Source organism: Psittacula echo (assembly GCF_963264785.1).
Source record: "Psittacula echo genome assembly, chromosome: 8".
Taxonomy (NCBI): Eukaryota; Metazoa; Chordata; class Aves; order Psittaciformes; family Psittacidae; genus Psittacula; species Psittacula echo.
The window spans coordinates 8,335,546-8,363,317 of record NC_137744.1 but is presented as its reverse complement, the minus strand read 5'-3'; the positions used below and the strand labels follow the sequence as shown (position 1 = coordinate 8,363,317).

The following is a 27,772-nucleotide window of genomic DNA, read 5'->3' as shown; positions in this document are numbered from 1 at the left end:
CATAAGAAATCAGCAGCAAAATGCACAGGCTCTCAGTTGCACAAGGAAAAGAGATACTTGTTGGGTTTGTTACTGTGGTGGAGGGTGAGGGTGTGGTGAGTAGGGTTACAAATAAGGCCTTTTGAGAATACATTTAGCATTCAATCCTTAATGCTGTCTTGATAAAGTCCAGTCATGTATGATCCGGCCCTGATCGGTGACATCACAAATAGCTCCGTTTGTTTTTATGATCCTATGAACTGAATCAAAGAAAAGGGTCTGAGTTGTGTTTAAAACTAATGACTTTGCTGTTGAAAGTTCAAACTATATTGGCATCGCAAGGTTAGACATGTAGGAAACACCAAAGCTATGACAAGGAGAGCGCTTTGGACAGGCTCTGCATCGAAAATGTTCAAGAAACTATTCAAAGGAAAAGTAAATAGCAATAAAGGTATGAAACGTATTAGTTCTGTTTTTATAACTCTTTTAGAATTCATCCCAGGTTCTTATAAAATATATAAAACTGAGATACAAAGAATTAGCAATGTAACTTTGCATTTCAAATGATCTTCAGCTACAGGTTTTGCTTTAAGAAAACAGACACTTGAAAAGCAGCTGTTCTGTAGTCTCTAGATGCAGACACTTGAGTTCCTGGCAAACTTACCGTGTCAGTGGGTTTCTGAACTCCTCCATCATTTCAGCTCTCTCCTATACTGAAACTCAACACTTCACCATGAAGTTGTTCTGCTCATGGTTTCAAAGAGAGGACGTTACCATTTCCCAGCATCGGTTTCAAAGTTCCTTTTTCCTTCCCCCTCCCCCCCCGTTCTTTTCCTTTTTTTTTTTTGGTTTTTTTTTTCCTTTTTTTTTTTGTGGTTTTTTTTTTTTTTTTTTTTTTTTTTTTTGTTGTTGTTTTTTTTTTTTTTTCCCTTTATGAGCTTTAAACCACAGGGTGAATCCATGAAATGAGGTAAGTAAATTTGGCACACTTTTAGTCATGTCCATAAAACTTTTGGTAAGTTGTAGAAGTGAACAACATTGTTTCCCTCGTGAGTTACAGGTGCTTTCAAAGGGGGGTGGTTAGTACTTAACAACTGGAATGTTTCTAGTAAAATCAAAAGGCATAGCTGCAGAAAACACTCACAACCCAATGTTGATAGAGAAGTAAAAATATATACAATACAGTCACTTGTTCATAGTTTGGCACAATTGTTTTGTTGTTGTGGGTAATAGTGCATAAACTACTGTACAACAGTATGACTTTTAAAACAGTCTTTCACAGAGAATACCAGATTAGGTTTTGCTTTCAAAGAATAAAATTCCCACAATTTCAAACTCTTCATTTCAGCACTTACATTTCAACGTACCACAAGGCAGATTTCAAAAAGGAACCGATGGGAAACCAAAAAGTAAACCCAACCCAAAAAGAAACCAAAAGGAAACAAACATCGACTGTCTTTCTAGAAAAGGGAGTCTCTTCTTCAAATACAGGAAAACCCAAAAGTGTTGTTTCTGCTTTAAGAAGAATGGAGTCTGATTCCCTGCAGGAAAAAAATCAAACATTTGATGCCATCTCAAGTTAGCTCGTCTGGAGTCACCACCACGACGGAGCGAACGCGCTAAAGGCGGGCGGGTGGAGAAGATGCAGCTTTAGATGATGCAGGTTAGGAGATAAAACAGCAGAGGGGGCCAGAAAGCACTCAAAAATTGCCACGTGAAGCTCAATTAGGAGCGAGTTCTCATTTGCAAAGGAAAAGAGCCTTTTAAGTTTCGAGATCTTGGCTTTTGGATGCATAACCTCTCTTTTTTTTTTTTTATTTTTTTTTTTTGTGGTTTGTTTTTAATTTTCTTTTCTTACAAAATGTTCCAAAAAAAAAAAAAAAAGAAAAACAAAAAAGAAAAAAAAAAAGTCTTTCCAAAATCATTAAAAACAGCGTGAAATTGTGGTTTGTTTCGTTTTCCCCCCAATAAATAAGGAATTAAAAACCGAAGAAGCCAAACAGCAGGAAAGAGTAGCCTTGTTAGTTTTGTTTTCACCCCCAGCCAAGCCAGAAAATTGGTCATTCTTTAGGTAGCTTGCAAGTAAGAAGTATTTTCATGCATTTCAAAAGGAAAAACCAAACCAACCCAACCAAAAGAAACCCCAAAACCAACCCCAAAACCAAAACGATAAAAGAAGGGGAATGTCTTTTTGTGTGTTTGTTTTTTCATGCAACTTTTGCTTTCAAGGAAGGAAAAACTGAGGAGCAGCCTAGCAGGTGGGAAGGAGGTTAAGGGGCATTCCAGCCAGTTTGGTGCAGCATTACCTCAGTTTCTCAAAAGCAGCTGTCACGGGTGGGTCCTTGTGGGGCTGTTCGCGGTCCATCCGCTTGATTTTACAGTTCTCATCCCGCAGCGATTTCGAACTGGATTTGTGACGGTAGAGTTTTTTATGGGTAGGTCCGTTATTGCCTAAAGTGCTCAGGTTACTATAGTTTTTATCAAAAAAGGGAGTGGGAATGTCCGTGGTGAACCCGGTTGAGCAGTTGGGACGACCGGGATCACAGGTTGCTGCTTTGCCGTTTTTGCTTGAGCCCTTGTTGTTCGACTTGTGGTTCTTGGCTGCGGGTGGCGAGCCACCATTCGCCTTCTTCTTTGACTCTTGGGATGTCCCTGCCAAAATCTTTAGAGTTTTCAGTTTCAGGCTGTTGGATTCCGGTGACCGGAATATGTCTGGAACGCTGTTGTGGCTAACAGGCCCCCACAAGGGCTCGATGGAGGCCATCATGAACCTCTGGACATCCGCCATTCCCGACGCGATGTTGGACAGGATGTTGGAAGGTTCCTCAAACTCCCGCTGATCGTCGTCCAGGAGGCTGGTGGCATTGCCCAAGCTGGCTTCTGACCAGCCCGTGCTCCCCTCTTTTCCCAGCGCCCACTCTCCGGAGAGCCCATTGTGCTTGCCCAGTTTCACCCCGGCTGGGCTGCAGTGCTGAGAGCTCTCGGCAAGGCCCTTGGTGGCAGTGGCCACGTTGCTCAGCTGGTTGACCACCCTGCTGCCAACAGCCGGAGCCTTCTCACCATTGACTCCCACTGCATTTTTCCCTTTCCTGGTGGATTTGGGAGCTTGCCTGGAGTTTTTCCCTGGCGGTTTATCGGTTCCTTTGTTGGTTTTGGGCGATTTTTTCCGGGTGGCTTTCGGGGAAGAGCTTTGGTTTGTACCCACATTCTTGCTGGATGAACTTTTCCTCTTCGATTTTGACACTTTGCTATTGGTGCTAATTTGACCAGATGGCTCATTAAATGTTGACAAGCATGGACTCTTTTCGAGAAGGCTGACAGAATCTTCATCGTTGAACATATGGAACTGGAACTGGTGATTATTTAAAGCAAACCCATTATCTGCCTGATCCTCGCTCTGCAGGACCCCACAGTTCCACTTGACCTTCTCGGAGCTGTTGAGGGCAGCCTGGGGGTTCTCTTGAAAGCCCTTCAGGGTGCTCAGAGGCTTGGTGTCGGAGCCAGCTATCTGCGGGGACAGGTTGGGGGTGTCCGGAGGGGACATCTCCGAAAGCGACGACTGGCGGAACCTATCAGGCGTGAAGTTGGAGATGTCTAAAAGGTCCGTGGACTCCTTCAACGGGCTGATTTCATCTATGCTTTGCTGGATCACTAGCTTGGGACTGCAGTGGGCCAAGAAATCATCATTAATATCATCCTCGCCGTCCTTTTCGCAAGACTTTAAACTTAAAGAACTGTAATTGCTAGAACTAACTGACAATGAACCCACTGAATCAAAACTAATGAGCCTGCCATCATCTGTACTTAGTGTACCTCGCTGGAAATGAAAGCGCCCCTCTCCATTATTAAAATGACATGACTGATAGGAATCATCAGACTGCACTTGTTGGTTATCCGGCATGTAATTTTTTTGGTAAAGCAGTTTGCCGTTGTTCAGAGTGACTTGAGTGTATCCAGAGGCAGGGAGGCCGTCAGCACCCGTGGCACTGCCGCCGCTGCCAAACTCGCTCGGCAGCCCGGCCGCCTCCTGCATGTCTCCGGGGAAGTCCTGGTGGTTGCTGCCAGCAGCTTTGCTGGCCGGCCACATGCTACCGAAGCTGCTCTGCTCCATCTCCAAGTGGCCAGGAGACTGCTGCAGCTCCGACTCGGAGGGCGGGGAGAGCACACAGCTCTGCGCCGGCTGCAGAGCCGGGAAGGGCTTTTCCGCTGGGACGATGCTGGGGAGCGAGTGCTGCTGCTGCTGCTGCTCGGAGGGATGCGGGGTGAAGTATGAGATACCGGTGTTGCTCGACAAATCAGAAGCATCTAACAACGTCTGCAGATACCCTCCGGGGATCAGGGGTACATTGGTGGTGATATTAGCAGATGGCAGAGGCTTGTCTGAAGAGGAGGTGGATGGTAGGAAAGGAGAATTTTTAGCAACCTTATCCTCGTGGCACTCCGGGAGATGGGAGCTGTCTGAAGCACAGGGTATGTTTTCGTCCTTCAGACGCGCTGCAGAGTCCTGGTTTTCCAGTGCTGGGGAACCCTCCACCGTGCTGGTAGCAGCTTTGATCTTCTTGCACTTCAACCTGGCTTCACTTTTGAATTTGATTCTGCGGAGCACTTTCCTCTCCGTCCCCTTGTGCTCCCGTTCCTGGGATTTGCATTTCACGGCAGTGATGCCCGGGATGTCATGTATGTGCAATCCATTGGCACAGCTGGGGGTAGCGATGGCCAACGTTGGCAGCCCTTTCAGGCCTGCATCCTCTTTACTGCTGCAAGGCTGCTTGTGATCAGAGGAGCAAGAGCCCAGCTTGTTCACTGACTGCTCGATGGCTTTAATTCTTTGAATCCGGTGCCTGTTTGCTAGCTTGCATTTTCGCTTCCGTGGGTGAGGGAGGAATGAAGCATCTGAGCCGTTAAGATAGAAATTCTGCTTGTGGTAGAGAGACGATCTGAGCAAATCCAGCCGGCTCTGCTGCCTCTCTTGCCAGAAGCCCTTCAGTGGGGCCAGCTTCTTGTATTTGCTGAGCAGCTCCTCGTTTAGGGTAACAGTTGTCTCATTGGCATCCACTTTGCTGAGCTTCACCAGCATATGCTTCTCCCCTTTAAACCTGTTAATGATGATGTACTTGATGATAACGGGGGGCTCCTTGCGAGAGACTTTTCGCCGTTTCTTGGGGCACCACTCATCATCATCCTCTTCCTTGGGCCCATCTGGGAGCCACTCCTTCTTATCCAGGATCTTCTCATTCTCGATGGAGTCCACATCGTACAGGTAGTCGTCGCTGTATCGCACTTTCCTCTTCGCCCGCAACCCATAGTTCTGCTGAATGAAGGAGCCAGAGTGGTCCCGGGACAAGTACCGGCTGCAGTCCTTGATATCCCGCAGCACATCGTAGGAGGACTCTGTGCAAGTACTGTCATCACTGAACTCCCCGGAGTCTTCCGTGGAATTCACCGAGTCCAAGAAGTGGCTCCTCTTGGAGCCCACGTACTGCACCATCTCCGTGCTGTTGCAAGATTTATTTAAGGCAGCTTTCTCCTCCTCCTCGCCGTCCTCTTCCTCACCATCCTCCTCCTCCTCCCCCCAGATGATGCCTTCTTCAGATTTGAATTGAGAAGGGTCGGTGGCACCACTGGGCCCCCTTTTCAGGGTGCTCCTGCTGTCCCTTTTGGTGCAGTTCCCAAACACGCTGGGGAAGAAGTTGAACTGGGCGTCCTCCTGGAGGGTGGTGGTCTTCTCCCGCACGTTGTCCTGGAAAGATTCATATCTAATCTTTAGGGAGCAGACATCGCTTCCCAAGGTGGAATCGTCATCATCGAACATGTAATTATCCACGTCTTCCTCAGAAAACAGATTTACAGAAAGCTCATTTTTGGAGCAGAGGTCAAGCAGCTCAATTTTACTTTCACTAATGAAAGATTCAAAATAGCCCCATTCCTGGTTGGGATTTGTTAGTAAAGGTTCCTCACCATTGCATTTGTCTAATAGTAATCCCTCGTAATAATTTTTCTGAGTGGGGTCCTCTGAATCACTGTCAGATTTTTCTGCATCTCTTTTGTCCGCTGCCCTCGATTTATGCATAGGGAAGCTTAAAAGCTGGTCTGAAAGCAGTTGATCCCCATATCTCATGGTTTCTCCTGTGCTCATGCAGTGAATCCCTATATCAGAGACTGAACAGGTGTCATAATCCCTATTTATATCCCCCACTTTCAAGCTTATTCCCGGCTCTGCATCAATGCCGTCCTTTGATTCAATAAAGCAGCCCAGACAGGTCCGGCTCGGCTGCATCAAGCAGTCACCCGTCAATGCTGACATGCCTCCAGGCTCCATCATGGTGAAAGGAGCCTTCTCGCAGTCACCCGGCAGTGACCAGGAGCTCATGCCCTTCGTCACGCAGGACGTGAGGGAGATGGCGTGGGCAGAGGAGTCATCCGAGGCGTGCTCGGGTACATCCGTGAGCCGCAGCGGCGACGGGGGGCTCAGCAAGCAGGGCTTCTTGGACGTCAGGGGAGGCAGTGCCCGGTGGCACGCGTGGTTTTCCTTCTGAGCTGTCGTCAAGGCTGGGAACGTGACCGTGGCGTCGGCAGCGGTGCAAGGCCTCTCATCGCCGTCCAGGGCGTGTGACTCTGGAAGGGTAAGGACAAGGGATGGAGGAAAGAAGGAGAAAGAGAGAGGATTTAACAACCTCGCAGCTCTGCTTGGGCTCAACACCCCGCTGCCTTTCTCCCTAGGGTTTGGTAGTGATCAAAGAGAGCATGATCAGGTCAAAGGAGGTGATCCTGCCTCTCTACTCTGCTCTCCTTAGACCTCACTTGGAGCACTATGTGCAGTTCTGGTGTCTCCAACATAAGAAGGACATGGAGCTGTTGGAGCAAGCCCAGGTGAGGATGATCAAGGGGCTGGAGCACCTCCCATACAAAATCAGGCTGAGAAAATTGGGGTTGTTCAGCCTGGACAAGAGGAGGCTATGTGGAGACCTCATAGCAGCCTTCCAGTATCTGAAGGGGGCATACAAAGATGCTGGAGAGGAACTCTTCATCAGGGTCTGTAGTGATAGGACAAAGGGTGATGGGTTTAAACTGAAACAGGGGAGATTTAGGTTAGATATAAGGAAGAAATTCTTTACTATAAGGGTGTTCTTTACTAGTCTTTACTGGCACAGGGTGCCCAGAGCAGCTGTGGCTGTCCCATCCCTGGCAGTGCTCAAGGCCAGGTTGGCAGGGCTTGAAGCAACCTGCTCTAGTGGAAGGTGTCCCTGCCCATAGCAGAGGCTTGGAACTGGATGAGCTTTAATGTCCCTCCCAACCCAAACCATTCTAGGATGCTATGACTTTTCCCAACTGCTCCTTTGGGAAGTGCACACGCCCTTCCCACAAGATCCCTTCTGTATGTAATTAACATGGTGATGTGCAAGGAAGGGAGAGGTAAACACTCCTCCCCTGCAGCCAGCTGGAAGAGGTACAAGAGTATGTTTAGCAAACCAAACCCATCCGTTCTTTCCTCCTCATATACATACCGTTACCTGGATACTGCCTTTCCAATCTGACAAGGTTATTAAAAAACAAAACAAGCCTAATAAAAATGTTCCCATTAACATGGAAAAAATTAAGGGAAAAATAAGATTCTTAAAGAAACAAAGCATCCCCCCTGTGGTGTCTGCAGCTGAAATGTACCTGAGCTGCGTTCCTGCTTGAGAGGCAGAAAATTATGGCTATTTTTAAGAAGCTTTAAAAGTCTTTTTGTCACTGTCCACACCAAGGGAAAGTAGAAAGTACCACAGAGTTTAAAGCAATTGTTGTTAGAGTTATTGTGGTTTTTGCCATCCTTCCCTACTCTCTAAAAATGCCTTTTTAACAATGTAAGGATGGGGTTTTTTCAACCTAAGGATTTTGTATTTTTACCTCTTCGCACTCTTTTATGGCAGAATAAAGTCATGGATATACTTTTATCTGACTTCTGCTTCAGTGGATGAGACGACCCTTGAAATTTAAATATGGTGTCTTTTCATCCAAAAACATGCTCTGATATCTCTGTATTTTATATATATATATATATATATAAAAATACATATAGATATACATACACCCCAATGTGTGCATTGATACCAGCCAGAAAGCTCTGCCAACTCAGAGCTGAGCCCAATGCTCCTGTAGCGGCTCATGTCTTACCTTTATGGTGGCTCCACTTAAGGCTGGGGGAGGCAAAAGCAGAAGCAACACAGGCTTTTCAAGGAGCAACAAGCCCTTGAAAAGGCAGCTGGAGCACCCGCTGTCATAAGGAACAGGATATCCAAAGGGATTTGGCACCTACATGGTTGCTTTTATTCAAAGCTGATAGAAAAGCAAGCCTCTTACTGCATCCCTGGCAGTGTTCAAGGCCAGGCTGGATGGCTCTTGGGGCAACCTGCTCTAGTGGAAGGTGTCCCTGCCCGTGGCAGGGGGTTGGAGCTGGATGAGCTTTTAGGTCCCTTCCAACCCAAACCAGTCTATGATCCTATGCCAACGGACCCCAGACAGGAAGGGAAACACGAACACTATGAAATACCCACTGTGCTGGTCAGGGCTCCAACCTGCAAGTGGGCAACATGAAAAGGAGCATGATGTGACGGAGGGCTGCCTGGCTGTGCCAAGCATAAAACTTAGAGGAGGTCAAAATCCCCCTAATCTCATCCCAAACCCTTCCAGCAGTTTTGTGCTACAGGAGCCTTAGGGACAGAGCCATTTGGTTCAGTCTTAAGCCAGCAGAAGCGAGCTGCAGTCGGAGCCATGCAGCGCTCGGCGGACTTCAAACAACTTTCCAACCACTATGCAAATCAAACCAGAAGTGCAGTGCAGTGCATGTCTTCAACATGAATGGCTTGGAAAAGACCAGACTGACCTGCTTGAAATCTGTGCTGTTTCTCTCAAAAAAAAAAGGGTTAAAAAATTACATAAATAAAAGATCTGAGTTTTCAGTCCCTCCCACCAGTTTTTAGATCAGAAATGCAGAGGTGGTGTCTTTTTCCTTAAGCACCAAAACAAATTAACCAGTGCAGTTCCACTTCAGAAGTAAAATAAAATAAGAATCAGCCTGGAGCTGACAGGAAGCATGGAAAATTTAAGGATAAAAGAAGAATGTCTGTGAATGCCGCAAGACCCAAAGAAGGGGGAGGCAGAAAGCTGAAATTCAACCTCAAATGCTGCATTCAATGCGCAGAGACGCTATTATACAAAATAAACTGTCTCTGGGTGTTTCTTTAGGTTTATACTTGTGTAAGTGAACTTAACTCCTGTGAAATACAAATGCCAAAACTTGGGTTTCTAGGGCTTGTATCATGCCAAGATCAGGTGCGTGTTCAGGTGATGCTCTGAAGTAAACAATACTCCACAGGGCTACAGTTAAAATACTGGAGAAACAAAACCACCTTTCCCAATTTAACTCAACAGCACCTGGGCAGCCTGAGTGGAAAAACACTGAGCTGTCTGCTGTCAGCCAGCTCTGAAGAGAGACCAGACTCATGGTTAGGGTGAGAGGAGGCAAAGAGCATCAACCCCATCCCCAGGGCCATCAACAGGGAGGCGGTGGCATCAGTGCTACTTGGAGGCTCCCTGCTTTGGATTCAGGGGCAACTCCTACACAACCATGTTCAAACTGGAAGTTTAACCTGCTAGAGGGGAGACTGAGATGAGCTCTTAGGCAGAAGCTCTTCCCTGTGAGGGTGCTGAGGCGCTGGCACAGGGTGCCCAGAGAAGCTGTGGCTGCCCCATCCCTGGCAGTGTTCAAGGCCAGGTTGGATGGGGCTTGGAGCACCCTGCTCTAGTGGAAGGTGTCCCTGCCCGTGGCAGGGGGTTGGAACTGGATGAGCTTTGAGGTCCCTTCAACCCAAACCAGTCTTGAAACTATATTTAATTAAAGCACTTTTTAAGCCCTCTCTAATTGAATTTCATGGACACAGTATCAGTTTCTAGAAATCACCCATCTTTACTGAAGAGGTAAACAGTGACTTTACTGCCTATTAGATTAGACAAAGGGACCACAGCTAGAAAATCTTGCAGCTCCAGCCACTGTCATCAGCTGTGGCTTTACCATGTTCAGTCATGAAGGAGATGGGCTGACAAGGGCAGTTACCTCCAGTATCACATCGCAAGGGCAAGTGCAAGCACACATTTCACCTGGCACCAGCAGGGTCCTCATGGGCACCCTCATGTCTGGAGTTGCTCCAGGTTTTTGGTAATGAATAACAGCAGCATTTGCCTCTAAGCACCTTCTTTTGAGGTGACAGAAGGATTTGAACATACAAGATGTTCAGTGCTTGTGTCCTCAACATAAAAAGGACATGGAACTGTTGGAACAAGTCCAGAGGAGGCCACGAGGATGATCAGGGGACTGGAGCACCTCCTGTATGAAGATAGGCTGAGAAAGTTGGGGCTGTTCAGCCTGGAGAAGAGAAGGCTGCGTGGAGACCTCAGAGCAGCCTTCCAGTATCTGAAGGGGGCCTACAAGGGTGCTGGGGAGGGACTCTTCATCAGGGACTGTAGTGACAGGACAAGGGGTAACGGGTTCAAACTGAAACAGGGGAAGTTTAGATTGGATGTAAGGAAGAAATTCTTTACTGTGAGGGTGGTGAGGCACTGGAATGGGTTGCCCAAGGAAGTTGTGAATGCTCCATCCTGGGCAGTGTTCAAGGCCAGGTTGGACAGAGCCTTGGGTGGCATGGTTTAGTGTGAGGTGTCCCTGTCCATGGCAGGGGGGTTGGAACTGGATGATCTTAAGGTCCTTTCCAACCCTGACTATTCTGTGATTCTATGTCAGAGAACCAAGTTCTTGATAACTAGTAAGGTCAAACTTTTATACATGAATAAACCTCTCTCTCTCTCAATTTATAGGCCAATAGAAAATGTAAAAAGCCATGAAATTAAAAATAAAAACATCATGAAGAATGGGAATGTCAAGCTCTGCCTCAGTGCTGGACTGCCCCTGCACTTACTGTGGCTAGTGACTACAGTCCAAATGACTTGAGAAACTGCTCAGAGGCATATTTATTCTGATCAGGTTTTCAGGCAGCAGAGCACTGTTACTCCCAATTAGTTATTGCTTTCGAAAGCAAATATGGAATCAATTAAATAGATACAGCAACGTTAGGCATTTTGGGCTGGCTGCTGGAAGAGTCACAATTGCAGCCTTCCCTTTCCATGGGTGCTTAATCTGTGTCTGTTTCTTCTACCCAAGCTAATTTTAAACCAGTTTGTAGGGACTAAGTATCCTTCAGCCAAATTTTGCTAAGATTAGCTAGTGGGTTCAGAAGTAATTGTGAAGAGAGGAAAGAAATCCCAACAGGCAGAGGGGCTGCATAGTTTTGTATGACTTTTTTCCCCTAAGAAACCAAACTAAAATCTGTAATTCAAACTGCATGTGCACATGAATATTTCCCACCATGCATATGTATGGGCAAAAGCAGTACTTGTTAAGACCTAAAAAGGTGGAGATTCATAGCTGCAGTGACATCTGTGCAGAAAATACCCATCTACTGAACTGCTCCACGCTGCAGAGATACCTGCCCACTGCTAAAATTAAATACATGGAAGGAATTAGGGAAATAAGTTGGCTGCAAGTTGTCACTGCTCCCTCATGTACTGTAATTAAGATCCTTACCATTTTCTTTCACCCCATTAATCAGGATAGTTTCTTGGTCTTCTGAGGCACAATCCTGCTCTTGTTGGTCATCCATCAATTTAACCTCTTTCTGTTCACTCCATGCCCCGCTGCATCTGGCCAACCTGCACATTGCCACAAACATAATGGCAGTCAGGACAATTCCCAGAATCAGCTCAAGGAAGTGTGAATAAAAAATAACAACAATAAACCCCCCCACAGCCTCCCATGCTGCCCCTGCCCTGCTTAAGAGGACAAATACGATTTATTTAGGCTGTTGTACTTTCACTTTTCCACTCCAAAAGCCAAATGCGATGTATTTTGATGAGGCTAAAATGTTATACATCACCATTTCCTTCCCTAAAGTCCTTCTTTGGAAGGTGGAGCGGTGCTCTGCACCTCTGCAGTACCCTTTGCATCTCTCCAAACTGCTTTGCAAAGGCAAAGGCAAGTGGTGTTATCTCCAGATGGGTGAGCGGAGAAATAAAGAGGAGAGGACTCACCCTAGTTCAGGCAACAGCAACTCTGCATCGGAGTTGCAAGAGAAATGCAAACATCCCAAGTGCCAACTGCATGCCCTAGCTACCAGTTACTGGTCCACTCTTCCCAGCACTGGCAGGTATGAAAACACCCCCATAAAAGCAGGGTTTTTTAGGGAAAAAAAAAGCATTTCTGGTCTCATTCTTCACTTAAAACACTGCAGCACAAGAGCTCCTTCCTTGGAAGCCCCATTCCCCTAACACCTACCACTGCCCGCACCATCATTAGTTTCATCTCGGTTCTGCCACCACCAGCTGAGGCTGCCTGGACTTTATGATCCTTCTCCAAAGCAACACAAAGCCAAGAGCAGAATCAAGCCCAGATTTTCTCTCTTCCTCCACTGAAGATCCCCCCACATTAAACAGATCACCTGCCTAAGGACAGCGAGACCATGCTATGGCTGAGTCCACGTGTGGGTGGCACAAGATAACCCTCATCAGTGCTCCTGACGCATTTCACCTCTTTGACTGTAAATTCAAGTCAGAAACTACTTTTTTTCCTTCTGGCAACCCGAACTTCACTTTTTCTCTCTCACAGAAGAGGTTCCAGATTGGAGCATTGTTTTAGGGGTTGGTGTGTGTGTGTGTTTTTATTGTTAATCAACATTTGTCACTGTCTGATCTTCCCACAGCATTCACTGCCCTGGGTGCAGCAGCCAAACTTCATTCATATTCAGATTTGCAGTGGAGTCCTCTTAATTAACGTGAAATCTTTACAACCGTCTTAGCAACTGAAACCTTCACTGAACTTAAAGATGTTGTGACACCAAGAGTAAGATAAGAATAACAAGCATCAGTAACTCAATTCCTCTGCATATTTAGAGGAATATTTAACTAACCCTGAGAGCTTTATTTGATGCAAATCCGCATTTCAAAGCTCTCGGCATGCCAGTTGATTCACTGCAGTAAGACCCCTCTCTCCTGCCAGCACCCGCACGCTCCCCATCACCCCACGCTCCCACAGCCACCAAGAGAAGCTCCAGATGAAGCATCACTGATGGGTAACAGGAGCGACTTCAAATGCCAAAGCACAGATCAGGCATCACTGGGAGTTCATCTCCGTGCAACCTGAAGAAGATTAACTTCGAAGTGCAAAAGCTGCTCTGCGTTTTCCAGTGAGCCTACAACTTCATGCCTCCTTGATAACATCTTCTGCCTATTAAACATATCTTAATTAATATATAAATATTAATAAATGAAGGTTTTAAAATGTATATTAATGAATACATTAATAGAATAACTTAAGCCTCAGGAGAAGCAGAGGCTTTGCAGGAAACCAGAGAACTACCAATGGCCCCATGCATGGTCCAGCATGACCTCTGGGGAGGGGGCTGTTTGGTGCTCCAAGAGAAGGAAAAGCAGAGCTGAGTAAGGAGCTTCATTAGATTGTGCCCTGGTAGATGTGTCTGCACACCCTTGTGGTTTGCCAGATGGGAGAGACACACATGCAAAACCTTCCATTTCAATTACCCATGGGCAGGTAGGGTTGGAGGATGGCACATTTGGCTACTCACATTTACAGATCTGAGCATGTTGGTCACTTCATTGCACCCCGTGCAGGTGAATGAACTCTCATCTTCAACATACAGGTCACAATCGACCTTTTTGTATACTCTGATCTCCACCATCTTTCTGAAGTGCAGAGGTGATGCTCTGATAGGGGCACAGTCACCCACAGATGCAAAGTAAAAGGGTAGAGGCCCTGCCATCATGCCCTGCTTGTGGCTGCAGCTGAAGAGCTTCAGCATTCAGAGACTCCATCCACAGTTTATTCTATTAATTTCCCCAATTATTTTCAACCCAGTTGACACTGCTGGCCTCCACAGCACCTTGTGGTAATGCATGTGGCAGCTTCTGTGTTGTGTGAAACCTGCTTTTGTTTGGCTTGAACCTGCTGTCCTCCAAAGGACAGGCCAAGTTTTCTCACAAGAAACAGTCCTAGAAAGGACTTGGAGTATGACCATCATTTAAATTATCAGTAATATTCATATTCACCGGAGAATCACGGCAACATTTCAAGTTATCCAAGTACATAAACCCAATCAGGATACCACTGAACTTTCCCTCACTGTTCAGTGTTTAACCCACAGGAACCAGGTTGAAGGGTAAGAGCTGACCCAGTGTTGCTGTAGAAAGGTTCTTCTCACAAGTCAAGTCTTTGTTTTATCAATATGATAAGCTGAGACCCACAGATTTAAGCTCAGAAGCACAAGCACCATATCTGCATGGCTTTGCTGACCTGATTGTTGCCTGGATGTACTGGTTTATAGCCATTTGGTGTAAAATGCCACAGGTGGCCTGTTTTCAACCGGTAACATGATCACAGCCATATCAAAGTAATGGTTTGCAATGAATAAAACATAGACCTGAAACAGTAATTCTCCAATAACGTAAATTTGTCACTTCCAGCACACAGAACATCTCCAGGGAGAAAACAACAACATGGACATAAACCACTGGCAAGTTCACCAAGAACGATCCCAAGCATTTTAAAGAAGGCATCACCCTATTGCTGCTGGGATTCCCACCGGAGGAGGAAGGAGCAGGGTCTTACGTGTCTCTCTGCCTGCCTGCTTCTGGCTCCTTCAGTTTGTGGAGTCAGTGGTTTGACCCCAGTTTGCAAACACACATGAGGGAGGCTTCTGCCTGTCCTTACTTCTGACAGATACTCAATGGCCAACCTTCAAGGAGAGAGCAGGGCTCGTTTTGGGCAACGGACTGAGAAGGTGAGCGGTGGGCAGCCAAGGAGGCAGAAGAAGAGAGTTTGTAGGCGGGGAAACCTGTGGGACTTTTAATCCTCTACTATTATTTTTCGGGATGTGTGTGCATGAAGAGGAGGGAAGTGCAGAAGGGACTTTTCCAGTGGATGCGATCCAAAGGTTGGAAAAAACAATGAAGACAATGAAATGCAAGAACAAAGGGGACGTGCCTGTGGACAACAGTCGACTGCAGCAACTCTGACAGCAGTGCTGAGCTCTAGAAATGACCTGGAGAGAACTGAGAAGAGTTCAGACAGGGGATCCTTACAGACAGAGAGAGATGAGTGCGAATGGCACAGACAATGTGTCGTTTGCTGAGACCTGCTGAACAAGGGGACCTTTTGGGAGCAGTGTGACCATGAAAGGTCGCATCCCAAGAGGGACAAGGAGAAACACCAGCGACTGCGAAAGAAAAGCTGACAAAGAGGCTTGATGTGATGCAGAACAAGAAGAAACAGAAGGCTGGGATTAACAAAGAGGAGGAGAACAGCTGGGTCCCTGGGAAGAAAAACTAAACCAAGAGAGGTCTGGGATATAAAGGCAATGGGCAGAGAATATACCAGGTAGCAGGAAGGCACAGAACACAGAGCCATCTGCAGACAGAAATATAAAAGGGAAAGAATTTGGGTTTCAGACGGCATCAAGCCACGGAAGAGGTACATGATGGAGGTCACGCTATTATGAAGAACTGACAGGAGGAAAATCAGTCCCCAGCTTGAAGTTTATGAGCTTGACTGGAGCTGGAGTGGATGGAGCAAGAGGATGGCGTGCGGAAGATGATGGTCAAAGCCACAGAGTCAGATGAACTCCAGCTCTCTGGAGGAGGAGGGCAGGAGCACACCTTGGCAGGCTGTGCTGCAAGGACGGTCATGGGTGGTTCAGTCACAGGGAAGAATTCAGAAGGGCTTTTGTTGACTGCACCACGTACTTTAGGGCATTGGTCTGCTAAGATCACAGCTGGTACGACAGAGGAATATAGTGCCTAAGAAAGGAGATCAAAGGGAAGAAATCGCAGAAAGCAAGGAGTGGAGGTAAACAATAATTCAACTAGATGGAAGCACGGGATAGACAAATTAATGGACAAAAGAATGGGATGCAGTTGCCCATGGCAGCAATACCCAGGACTTGGTGACCTAGAGAAATCCCTTTCAGCCCTATGACTCCAGTCAGGTAAAAGACTGCAAGTGCCTCAGAAAAACCCTCAGCATCACAGCTGAGAAAATCCTCCATTCCTCATGGTTTCTGTCAATTTTCCCACTGCTTGTGCTAATGGGGTTGTACAAATGCTGTTTGTGACAAATCTGGAAGAATACAAATGCAGCACCCAAAATGGACCTTCCTGTTGCCTTGCAAGCAGGTTCCCTTCAGCCCAGATGGCAAATTAACACAAAGCACTCAAGATTGATTCTCATAATACTCATCATGATACTCAAGACGTTTTACAGGCATTGCTGCTGCTGGAGTGGAGGCATACGTGGTCAGAGAACAAAAGCCAGTGTCCCAGCTGAGGCCCCACTAGCTCCCTCTGCTCAGCAATACAGCAATATCCTGGTAAAACATCCCTTCTGATGATGTTCTTTGGAGTAAAACCAGATTATTTCTTTTTCTGTAAATTCAACAGGGTATGAAGAGCAACAGCAACACGAGCAATGCTCCCTATTGGAAAGGAAATCAAGGAATGCTGCTTGTTTACCTATAGAATGGAGGAGGAAATGCCTGAATTACAAAGCCAAAACATCTGGACATATTCCCACATTCATTTCCAGTCACATAAATGATGGACCTTACAGTCACTTAAAACTGGCACTTTTTTGCACACCTTGGATTTAAGCATGTTCCTATTAACACTAATTTTACAAAGGCAGATTTCTGCAACCACGAGGTGAAAATGCATCTGCTCAATGCCTGTCCTCTACAAAGAAACCAACAAATTGCTTTACTTCTCTCTCAGCTAGAAAATGTCCATTTCCCCCCAGTATGGCATGCAGCTGTCCTGAATGGGGGTTTACAAAGAGTATAGGCAAGGGTCCGTCACCTTGCTGCAGTCAGAGGTGCCATGGGAAGAGCACGTGCTCCTCAGCATCTCCAGCTGGAAAGCCCTGGTGCCCCAGATGCCGGCTTAAGGATAGATTGTGCCAAGGAACCTGCTGGACAGATTTCTTCCCCCCAGGAGAACTCTCCACAGACTCTTCCTTGGGAAGCAGCAGTGATTTGGCTGATAGCGTTTTCCAGCAGAAGCAGTGATGATTGCAGTGACACCCTGGAAGTACTTACAGGGGATAAAGCAAAGCCAGCTAGCCATGACCACCACCTAATCAGTGCTTGGCCACATGTGTGTATATATATATATATGTATGTATGTATCTCCACAGCTAGGTGAACATCTCCTTGTTTGTATTTCCTGGGCACCAGCATTATACTGTTAAAGCTTAATACTCTCCTCCCAAGCAGAGGAGAAAAAAATAATCTACCAGGTAAAAATAAACAGCCTACTCGACTGACTGAAAGCCCACCTACACATATGGGAATTATATTAGATGGACTAGATTAGGAGTTAGCAATAGCTCTTCCATAATTAAAGTTGCAAGAGTGTTTCGGCTTAAAGCTGAATAAACAAAAGGTCACCAGCACCCAGACAAAAACCCAACGTGCCAGTTCCTATTTACACACAGCTTTTATATACTGAGTGCTTTTTATTTGTTGTAGATCATGAGGGTAGATGGAGAGGGAGTAGCGAAAGTGAAGGAAAATCTTTTTATGGAGAAGTGGGGGAAGAAAGCGAAGGAGAAGACGTGGCTTTTTCTCCTGCAGAGTTGTGAATAAGCGCAGGTGTTCCATATATGCAGTTGTAGCTTTCAAAAAAAGAGCTTTAGAGAAATTAATTACATGTCAGAGCCTCTGACAGGTCTTTTAAGAATTATGATACTTTTGAATGAAAACATTATATACTTAAAAAGAAATACCATGTAAATGTCTCCGAGATTTTTTACATTCAGTGGAGTAATAGTAGAAGAGAATTCAGTTCTACCCGTGGCACGAATGAATGCTGAACATGCTGTGCTCTTCCTAACAACGCCGTCTCCTGCTCTTGCAGGACTTCATTAACCCTCATGCAGAAGCACAAAGCAAGAGTTCAGGGGCATCTGCCAGGGATCAGCTGTAAACAGAAACAAGCTCTCCCGAAGAACCACATTTCCTGCCCCTCCAGGCTGCATCGCTGAGCGCACAGCTCCTCTCTAAAGCGAGGCCACCCCATCACGCGCCTCCTCCTGAGCTCAAGCAGGCAGCGAGACCTCTGCAGAGGGAAATAGCCAAGTGGTTTTCTGTTGTCTTCTTTTCCTTTATCTATTCCTCCCCCCTGCCCTTGGGTTGGTTTTCCTTTCACTCCTGACAAAACCTGGGCAGGACACAGGAGAGAGACCTTCCCATGGAAAACGGGTGGTGGGGCAACGATCCCACCACACCCCAGGAGCTGCTGCAGCTCTCTCCCTGACCTGAAGGATGCTATTTTCCTACCAGCTTCTGAAATTCCCAAATTTATTCCAGGGATTCCATTTGATCCTTGTTTTTTTCACTATAATTTGATAACTGGTGGGTGAAGTGACAAAATTTTCACTTGCCAGCAGATGGGGATGTATTTTACTATGAAGCCTAAAAGTATGGCTCTAAGTAAACCTGTTTTTCCAAGGATTTACATGTTTATTTAGGCCAAGGGTCTCCGAATTTTGCCCCGCACCGTGACAAGATATAAAGAGTACATGAAGTTTCCAGAACCAACAGGGTTGGAAAGGTGAAGTCTGTAAGGAAAAGTACACTACAAAACCATCCTCCCGCTCTGCCCATCATTAAGTCCTTCTGCAGTCCATAAAAGGGATGTTGGACTTAAGGGTTCTGGTTCCAAAGTTATTTTCCCAGGAAAAACTCAGGAGTAAATCGTATCTCCCAGCACTTCCCTGGGGTTTTTATATCAATGATGGGAGAAAAGGTCAAGTGAAGGAGAAATAGAAAACAAAGAAGGCCTCTGTGGGTCAATCCCAGCAGTGAGACATCTACACCCTAAAGAAGGTAAGGTTTGACAGAGTCAGCATTAGCTGAGAATAGGTTCAGCAACCTAGGACTCTTCATCAGGGCCTGTAGTGATAGGTAATGGGTTCAAACTGACACTTCTCATCCCTGGCAGTGTTCAAGGCCAGGTTGGAGGGGGCTTGAAGCAACTTGGTCTAATGGAAGGTGTCTCTTCCCGTGGCAGGGGGTTGGAAAGGACCTTAAGATCATCTAGTTCCAAACCATTCTGTGATTCAATGATAAATACAGATAAAAGCCTCAATTCAGGAATAAATGTGAGGGATAAAAAAAAATGAAATTGATACTAAAAGAGCTTGTAGAGAAAATGGAGAACACAAAAACCATGAAAAGAAGAAACAATTTTAAGAAGTAGTGTGTTCCCAGAAGGTGTAAAGGATGGATGGCTTGTTAATATTCATAGCAAGCCTCCACTTTTTCCTCAGCTGAAAGCAGATGCAACAATTATCACAGAGCCCAAGCCCTAACTCCAGCAGACCCCGAGATAGGATATGAAGAGCAGCCTGTTTTAGAGCCAACTCTGAAATAAATGACAGTTTCCGACCTTACTCTGGAAGGACATAAGGTGCAAGTGTTTCAGACATGTCACAAACAACTTGAAGGGAAAAGGAAGGAAGTGAACAAAATTATAGCCTTCCTGACAAAGCACAGGTAAAATACAGAAGGAGCTTTCTCTGTAAATGTATTCTCACACATCAAGAACAGCAGTATATCATAAAGGGAAAAAGGCAGCAATTAAAATCCTCGAGAAGCTGAAATACATGAGGGAATGTCTGAAATATGGTGTATTTCAGCAAAAGACTGTACTGTATTAAGGAAAGGAGAGCTAAACCCAAAAGATGACAGAGTACCAAAATACAGAGAAAGGGAGTGAAGAATCACTGCACTATGTGTGTGCAAGGGATAGGGCAGTAACTGGGGAGAGGGGGAACCTCACAGGGACATAGAAGTTCAAGTAGTAATGGGGAGAACAGAGAGACTGAGAAAATGTGGGGAAAATAGATGGTCCAAGTCCAAAATCAAAGGACACCAGCGCTGGAAGAGCACAACTCAACACCACATCCTCAGGCATGCCAGTGGAGAACCTCTTAGAAAGTTGGTGACTCAAGTAAGGAAGAAACAGATATCCCTTTTCACTAGATGTGGGATAAAACAAACATCCCTTTTCACACTGTGGGACCAGAGAACTATTTCCCTGGGAATAACAAGAGTGAGGAAATGCAGGAGGCCAGGTAAACTTGTGAGGGTTTCAGTGAGTACACCCGATTTTAGGGTCAAGAAGCATGAAGAGGATTCCTGGGTACCAAGAGCAAGGGAGGGCTATGAAGAAGAGTCGCTGGGTTTCTTTATGGTCAGAAGGAAATGAAGCAATAACTAGCATCACCACTGTGTAGTTCTGAAAAGCACTGGCAAGCTGAGGGGTAGATTTTCATCTCTGAAAACAAAAAAGAATACAAACTTTGGTTTAGCTGTGATGGCCTAAAGTAAAACATCTCTACAATTACTAAAAAGAATAGCCTTATCCGAAGAAAAACACTTTTACCACTGATGACAGACCTAGTATTAAGCCGCTGGTACAAGCCTATTAAAAAAATCAGTGATGAAAACTGTGACAGGTACAACTGCCACTTGATCCCCAGGACAGGCTTGTAATTTTATGAACTAAATACATCCTTTCTGTCTTAGCAGACAGGCTGCTGGATGAGGACTCCCGGTCCCCCCTGAGCAAAGGTCACCTTAGAAGAAAATTAACAGCAGCAGCTATCTAGCCAGGGTTAGCTCCTTCTTTTTACAGCTTGTTAGGATTTCTACTGTACTTAGAGAAGCAGGTTATCTTTGTCTGGGATGGGATGAGGGAAGGCAAGAGAGGATTTTAGGGATTTCCTAACCTTAGCTCTTGATACATCAAAACTGTAAAGAACGGAGAAAAGGTGGATATTTGTTGGAAGAGCAAGACTTGAATATATATGAAAGAGGAAGAGCCCTGATCTCACTTCTCCACAGCACAGGCACATATCTTAGGACTTGAAACACTCTATATAGCTCCCTGAGGGTAATAAATCAGCAGGTTTAATTATGTCCTAGAAGAGCTGACTTCAGTAGACAGGAACTCAGATATACCCAATACTTGGGAATAGCGCACATCTGCCCTATGCTGCCTCTGAGCACCAGATACATACAAAGATTTTCAGGAGTATCTAAGATCAAATCAATTAATTGTAATGGAAGGCTGGCAAGGCCATAAAGAGAGCGAACAGCTCATTACCAAAGCTTACTAACAAATCATAAGAACACAAACCACCACCATCAGCAGTATACCAAAAAGCAAAACAAGAGACAACCACAGTGGCCCAGGATGGAGGCCTTTCCAATCCCAGGGTTCAAAAACTGGCAGAGAGGTCCCAAAACATCACCCAATACTGGGAATTAGAGGTAAATTGACTGTTGTGCAAATTAGTAAAGCAAATTAATTCATTCTCTGAAACAAATACCAGGTGAGCCAAGGAGAAGCTAAAACAGGTTGTCAATCCTGCTTGTAAGAGATACCAAAGAAAACGCATAGTTCACTTGGGAGAGAAAACAGACACTTTTGGACAACTTTAAGAGGGGCTTCTTCTCTCAACCATCAATTTTAGCTTGTACGAGAGGTAAAACCCTGCCTCAACCAGAACCAGGAAAGTCCTTAAACAACCCCACAAGGGAGTGGGAAGCAGATACCACCACTTCCCCACAGACTGATAAGCAAGCAGATCCACCTTGGTTTACAGCTGAATTTTAAGGGCTCTGTAATGTTTCAATGGCTCTGCTTAATTAGATTATGCATGGAGGTGATACTCACTCCCACTGGAAGGGACCGAAGAGAGCTGTAGGAAGCACACAGGTGACAGATTGTACCTACTTTGTGTCCTATAGACTCACTTCACCAATAGATGTCCATGCCAAGCGTGGGCCGTCACACTGGCAGATGGCCAGGCGGTGTCCGAGTTGGGGGTGTGACTCCAGATCACTCAGGATTCGCTGTAGGCGGACAAACTGCTGATAGAATTAAGAGGGCACTTGACACACTACAGGATAGCTACAAAAATAACGTGCAGGATAGCACAGCAAAGTCTCAGGCCAAAGTGAATGGGGAAAGAGCGAAAGAAGCGTTTTTCTCTGGAGATGAGAAGTTACGCTTTTGCTTTGTCAAGAAGAGCTGCTCTTGCTGTTCTAGCATGAGGTGTTGCCTTGATGGGGTTAATATGAGCAATACCCACTGCTGTCTCTGACCTGCCAGCAATTACAGGTAGAAAAAGAAAAGGCTGCCCAAAGGCAGCCCCTAAGTCCATACATAACGTTGCTTTCTGCCTTTCCTCCTTAAGAACAACTGTATTCCAAACATGCAGTTTCCACTCAGTCTGCAGATATAAAGTTAAGATAAATCAGAAATGTTAAGGGCCTGCATTTATTGCTGAGAAAATCAGGCTGGAATGATTAAAAATCCCAATTCACATAAATCTGCAAAGGTTGAAAACTCAGTGCCATACCGGGGTATTAACCTCACAATACCACAAGGATCTCTCCAAAGCTAATTAGGTATCAGTCTAATCTAAAATAACAAAAGCCATAAAAGAACAGTTTGGGATGGGGAGTTCTTGATGGGCAGAACTGCTTCATTTAAATGAACTTATCACCAAAATTCTCTTTCTGCTGCAGTATTTACGGACAGGTCTACAAGACATATCTTACAAGCTTAGCAAACTCTTCCTATGAACTTAATCAGGAAATACGAGAGCCCAAGGTCAAGTGCATTAATATTACAGAAGCTTACTCAGAAAGGGGATGTTTTACAGTCCCTTGCACATTGGATATTATCAAATAACTCAGCTGAAGAAGGGTGTGTAAAATCTTGTTTAAAGCTATGGATTAACATGGAGCCAGAAGAGCACGAGGAAATGGGATTTCACAGAGGGATGTTGAAGAAAAGACTGTCCTAAACTTTATGATCACCTTTTTTTGACTTCTTAAGGTTCCCCATCAGAAACGCTCTCTTCTCCTCCCGGTTAACCACCAGCTTTAAAAACAGAAGAAAAGAGGAATTTTTTTTACTGTACAAATTTGTAATATATTAAAGTTTGGACTAAGGAGAGCAATTACGCTGCCTGGTGCTGGAGGAGGATATGAAAGCTCATCAGGATATTTGCAGTAACCCTAGTGGGGTAAACATTTCTCTTTTCTAATACCTTCAAATTAGAAATTTTATAGGAAAAAAGAAATCTCGGCAAAGCTCATTTGCCTCTTATTAGCAATTGGCCAACGTGGACGCAGGTTAAAAAGTGTTAATTTCTCAAGTATACGTCATTTTCATGAAAGCACAGATCTAAAAGCCAAACAACTGAGCGCCTGGCTCAGGCACAAGAAGGAATTAAGCTGGAGCAGGGGGAGGAAGGGCTCATTCCTCCTGTGTTTTAAGCAAAGCACTCTCTCAAGGAGCGTTGCATGGACAATCCCTGCTCACAGCAGTGGCAGGGGCTCCTTTCCCCTATGACAGCAGTGCCTAGATGTGCTGGGTGGAAGGAAGCTCCATCGCAAAAGCTGGACCCTCAGGTGAGCTCTACCCAGCCCACTTCCTCCACTGAACCTCCTCTCCAGGACTTTTACTCCTCCTATTGACTATGAAACAAGGAGCTGCCTGCAGGCAGAAGGACTTATTTCCTGTCCTCACTACAGTTCCCTTACCATGGGACATGTAAGGTACTAAAATGCAAGTCACCATCAGCTTTGAGAACTACAGAAAGCAGATGGTTAGAGAGGAGGCAAAGGTGAGAGACCCCGATAAAAAGGGTGATGTTCCTCAGGGATATGGAAGACAAAGATCCTTCAGCCATTATATCCAAGTTTCTAGACAGATCGTTCATGAACAACCTAAAGTTTCAGAAGGTTTTTTCCTTTTAATATACATACAAATAACTGCATTGATAGCAGATGGGCTCTTCCATATGATTTCCTTTTTAAACCTTCAACTTCATGCAATTCCTGCATATTCCTTGCGTTGGGAAAGGAAAGCCTGTGCTTCTAGCCCTGGAGTACAAAGCTGGGGTTACTTCAGATCATTTGCTTTTGCTTTCAAAACCTTTAATTACACAACTGGGAAGCAGCTCTTAAATACATCATCATCATTTTTTCCCAGAGACCACCTTAGTGCATTGGGTCAGGCAAGGCGAAGCCAAAAGTGACTTACACTGAGAGAAACTACAGTCTCCACTGACTTATGCGTATTTTCGTAACAGTGTTAGTAGTTTCCTACAGCTGACACAGTTGGACCACCAAATTTTATGTGCAGAAAAACTTCCTAGTCTCATCCCGTGATGCGCATCTAAAGGAGCAAATGCTTCTGGCTAAAAAGGGAATAAGGGCAGGTAGGAAAAGCAGATGATCAAAACACTTATCAGACTGAGAAAAGAATTTATTAGTCCTGATAAGGAGCCTGAATTGATGACAGCTATAAGGCACCATCCATTTTTAGCTAATAATTCAGGATGAATTAGGTGAGGAATAACATGTGATCATTTATTTAAAGACTTATTCTAATGTATACACTGGAGGAAGCAGAGTTCAGGTTGTATGAACACTTTAACACTTACACTTCTGGAGGTTTATACCTCACCATTCAAATGCAGAGATTTAATAGCCTTGTATTTAGCTTTAAAATACAGTCGCTGGTTTAGGTTATAGGACTCCCGCATTTCTAAACCAGCAAGCCATTTTACAAGGCTGGTTTATACACATTCCACTTTTCCTCCACTTTCCTATTCAGATTTAATAAATCTGCCAACACTTGCCTCTGAGAGCTGGTTCAGTTATTTAGAATTCCCAGACAACCCCTCTCCCCAGCTCTGCATGCCTTAGCAGTTCACCCGACTAGACAATAGCATCAATTAAATATAAAGCTACATCTCTTAATTTCCACTTGGAAAGATTTTGGGTTCCGCCAACTGCTGAAGGCGATTTCTGAAGGCAAAATCCTGCATTAAGAGAGATTGCAGCTCCTAAGATATCGGTCCAAAATCTCCATCTGTATCCAGGTAACAATCTGGAATGCTGATATTTAAGAGGAGAAATATCTGGACAGCTGCCCCAGCTCCCTGGGAAGCGATGTTTAGTTAAAGTCTTGGATATCACTGAAAGAAGATGTGGAGATGTCACACTGCGGCTGAAGCATTTTTTCAAGTGCTGAATTATTCACCCATGAATCTCAGATGTGAAATCCAAATGCTTCAGCACTGCCCTGGCTTTAGACAATGTCTAATTCCTTTCTGTGCCACTGCAGGGTCTCTTCATCAGCTTTCTTTCATCTATAATCACAGCCAGGTCATGGATTATTAGTCATATTCAGTGCAGAATTCAAACCCTGCTATACCAATCAACCAGCTTGGGACTCCCAAAATGCTCCCCTTGCATTAATAACCACCACACCAGAGGACCGGAACGCTCCTGGCACTGGCTTACAGGGGCACAAAGAGGTACAAATCACAGCAGCCATTTGCCCAAGCACTGAGCAGGGGAGAGGCCCCCAGCACAACCTGCTGCTGCTGTGGCTCTGCCTGCTCGTCCCACCAGCTCAGGGCTGGCAGCGCTTGGAATGGCACAGGAGATGTGTATGGAGCTGTGTTTGTACAGCCGTATGGCACCAGAAAAACCAGCCCTCCACCGCCATGCAGCTCAGGAACTTGGGTTATTCTTATCACGCACAGAGCCCTTCCTGGGATGCAAATTCCTTCAACTTAGGAATGGAAGGAAAAGCAGTTTGATGCTTTGGGCTCCTCTCACAAACCCTATGTCCAAGGGAGCGATGCTCCCCATCCAACATGGCTGAGGTGCCTGATGTGCAGCCCCGCCAGTGCTCTGCTGTCTACTCCACTCTCATGAAACCCCACCTGAGTACTGGGTTCAGCTCTGGGAACTCCTGCACAAAAAGGAAATGGACTTGCTCAAGTGAGTTCAGAGAAGGCCATGGAGATGCAGTGAGGGCTGGAGCAGCTCTGCTCTGGAGCCAGGCTGAGAGAGCTGGGCTGGTTCAGCCTGGAGAAGAGAAGGCTCCTTAAGAGGACACCTTATAACAATCTTCCACTAACTAAAGGGGGCCTATAAGAAATCTGGAGAGGAGATTTTTACAATGACCTGTAGGGACAGGACAAGGGGAATGGCTTTAACCTGCCAGAGGGGAGACTGAGATGAGCTCTTAGGCAGAAGCTCTTCCCTGTGACGGTGCTGAGGCGCTGGCACAGGGTGCCCAGAGAAGCTGTGGCTGCCCCATCCCTGGCAGTGTTCAAGGCCAGGTTGGACACAGGGGCTTGGAGCAAGCTGCTCTAGTGGAAGGTGTCCCTGCCCGTGGCAGTGAGTTGGAACTGGATGAGCTTTGAGGTCCCTTTCAACACAAACCAGTCTGGGGTTCTGTGATTCTCACCAAGGAGCTGCTGGGGACCACAGACCCGTTACCAGCTGCCACCAGCCTCAGCACAGTTCCCTTGAAAATGCATCACCCAGCCATACACGTGCCACTGCCCCAGCAATGCTCTGCAGGTCCCACAACCACTTCCCCATCCCTGCTTCCCAGCACCCATTACTCCCCGTTTTGTTAAACTTTGTTACAACTAAGAGGAAGTGAATACATTTCCCCATTACTTCTCCATGCAAACAGAGCAGGAAGAGAAAAAAATCATAAACAAAAGCATTTATCAGCTCTTGCTGGAGGTGTTCCTGTGCACATCGAGCCGCTCGGCTGCAATTGTTTCATTAGGACGACCCCGGTTACGTTTGCAACATTAACGAATCTTGGAGAAGAGAGGAATAAAATACTAGGGGCAACACTGCAGCAAAGATAAATAGGTAAACATCCTATGGCTGACATTAGTTAATACATCACAGCTTTATTCACTTAGGGCAGCCATGAAATCAATTCTTCAGTAAAAATAAGAGATTTGTATCCAAATCTGCGCTCACAACACGAGCGAGGCAAGGCATGGTGGAGCGGGGAGGGAAACCCTGTCTCTGCTCTATGTTTTAAGACTGCTGATTTGTCTTTGCCTCATGCAAAGCCCCGCTGAGTGCTCTGCTTTCCACAAAACATGATTTTTGCCATTTTTCCTCAAAATTAAACAATCTGTCTGTTTTTTAAACTTTCTCAGAAGTCAGCACTGATGTGTCCCCAGCCTCTCAAGGACACTTTAGTGTCATTTCCCAAGTATCCCGGCTAAATTGGGAGCAATGATGGAAACCACAGGAACTGCTAAAAATAAAACCCCTTCCTTCTCTTTGGTAAAGCTAAAAAAAATCCCATCTTATCTCTAGATACACTTCTGAACCTCACACCCTAAAGAACGAGGCTGAGAACTTCAAAGCCAAACCAAAAGCAGCCTATTAAATGCAAACCAAAGGATGAATTCCTGTTTTCCTACCGATTCTCCTGGAAAACCAAGACCAGATCACAGATAACTCATCACAGAATCATAGAATGGTTTGGGTCAGAAGGGACCTTAAAGCTCCTCCACTTCCAACCCCTTGCCATGGGGCAGGGACACCTTCCACTAGAGCAGGTTGCTCAAGTTGTTGATTTGATGCTGTGCCTGAGAGAAAAATGAATCTGTTGGAATTCCCTGCAGATCCTGACATGGCTGGAAACAGGGCTTGCTCTTCAAAGACAACCAGTCATGACATGCAAGCCAATAAGGCAAACTCTGCACAGCGACTGAGCGTTGCAGCCCTCCAGCAATGCATGTACCGGGGCCACTGACAACCTCACCTTGAATAAA

The 27,772-nt window shown here is 45.6% G+C and overlaps 1 protein-coding gene across 1 annotated transcript; it reads right to left on the bottom strand.

Moving 5' to 3' along the window:
* Window positions 1-1,330: 1,330 nt before the first annotated feature.
* Window positions 1,331-11,717, bottom strand: NEXMIF (neurite extension and migration factor; the record flags this gene model as incomplete). The annotated part of the gene is made up of 3 exons (XM_080624978.1): window positions 11,600-11,717; window positions 2,286-6,594; window positions 1,331-1,520 (listed from the first exon to the last, which is right to left on the bottom strand). Exons 1-3 carry the CDS (start codon window positions 11,673-11,675, stop codon window positions 1,331-1,333), a joined length of 4,575 nt encoding a protein of 1,524 aa, XP_080481104.1. The 5' UTR covers window positions 11,676-11,717.
* Between the last annotated feature and the right edge of the window lie 16,055 nt (window positions 11,718-27,772).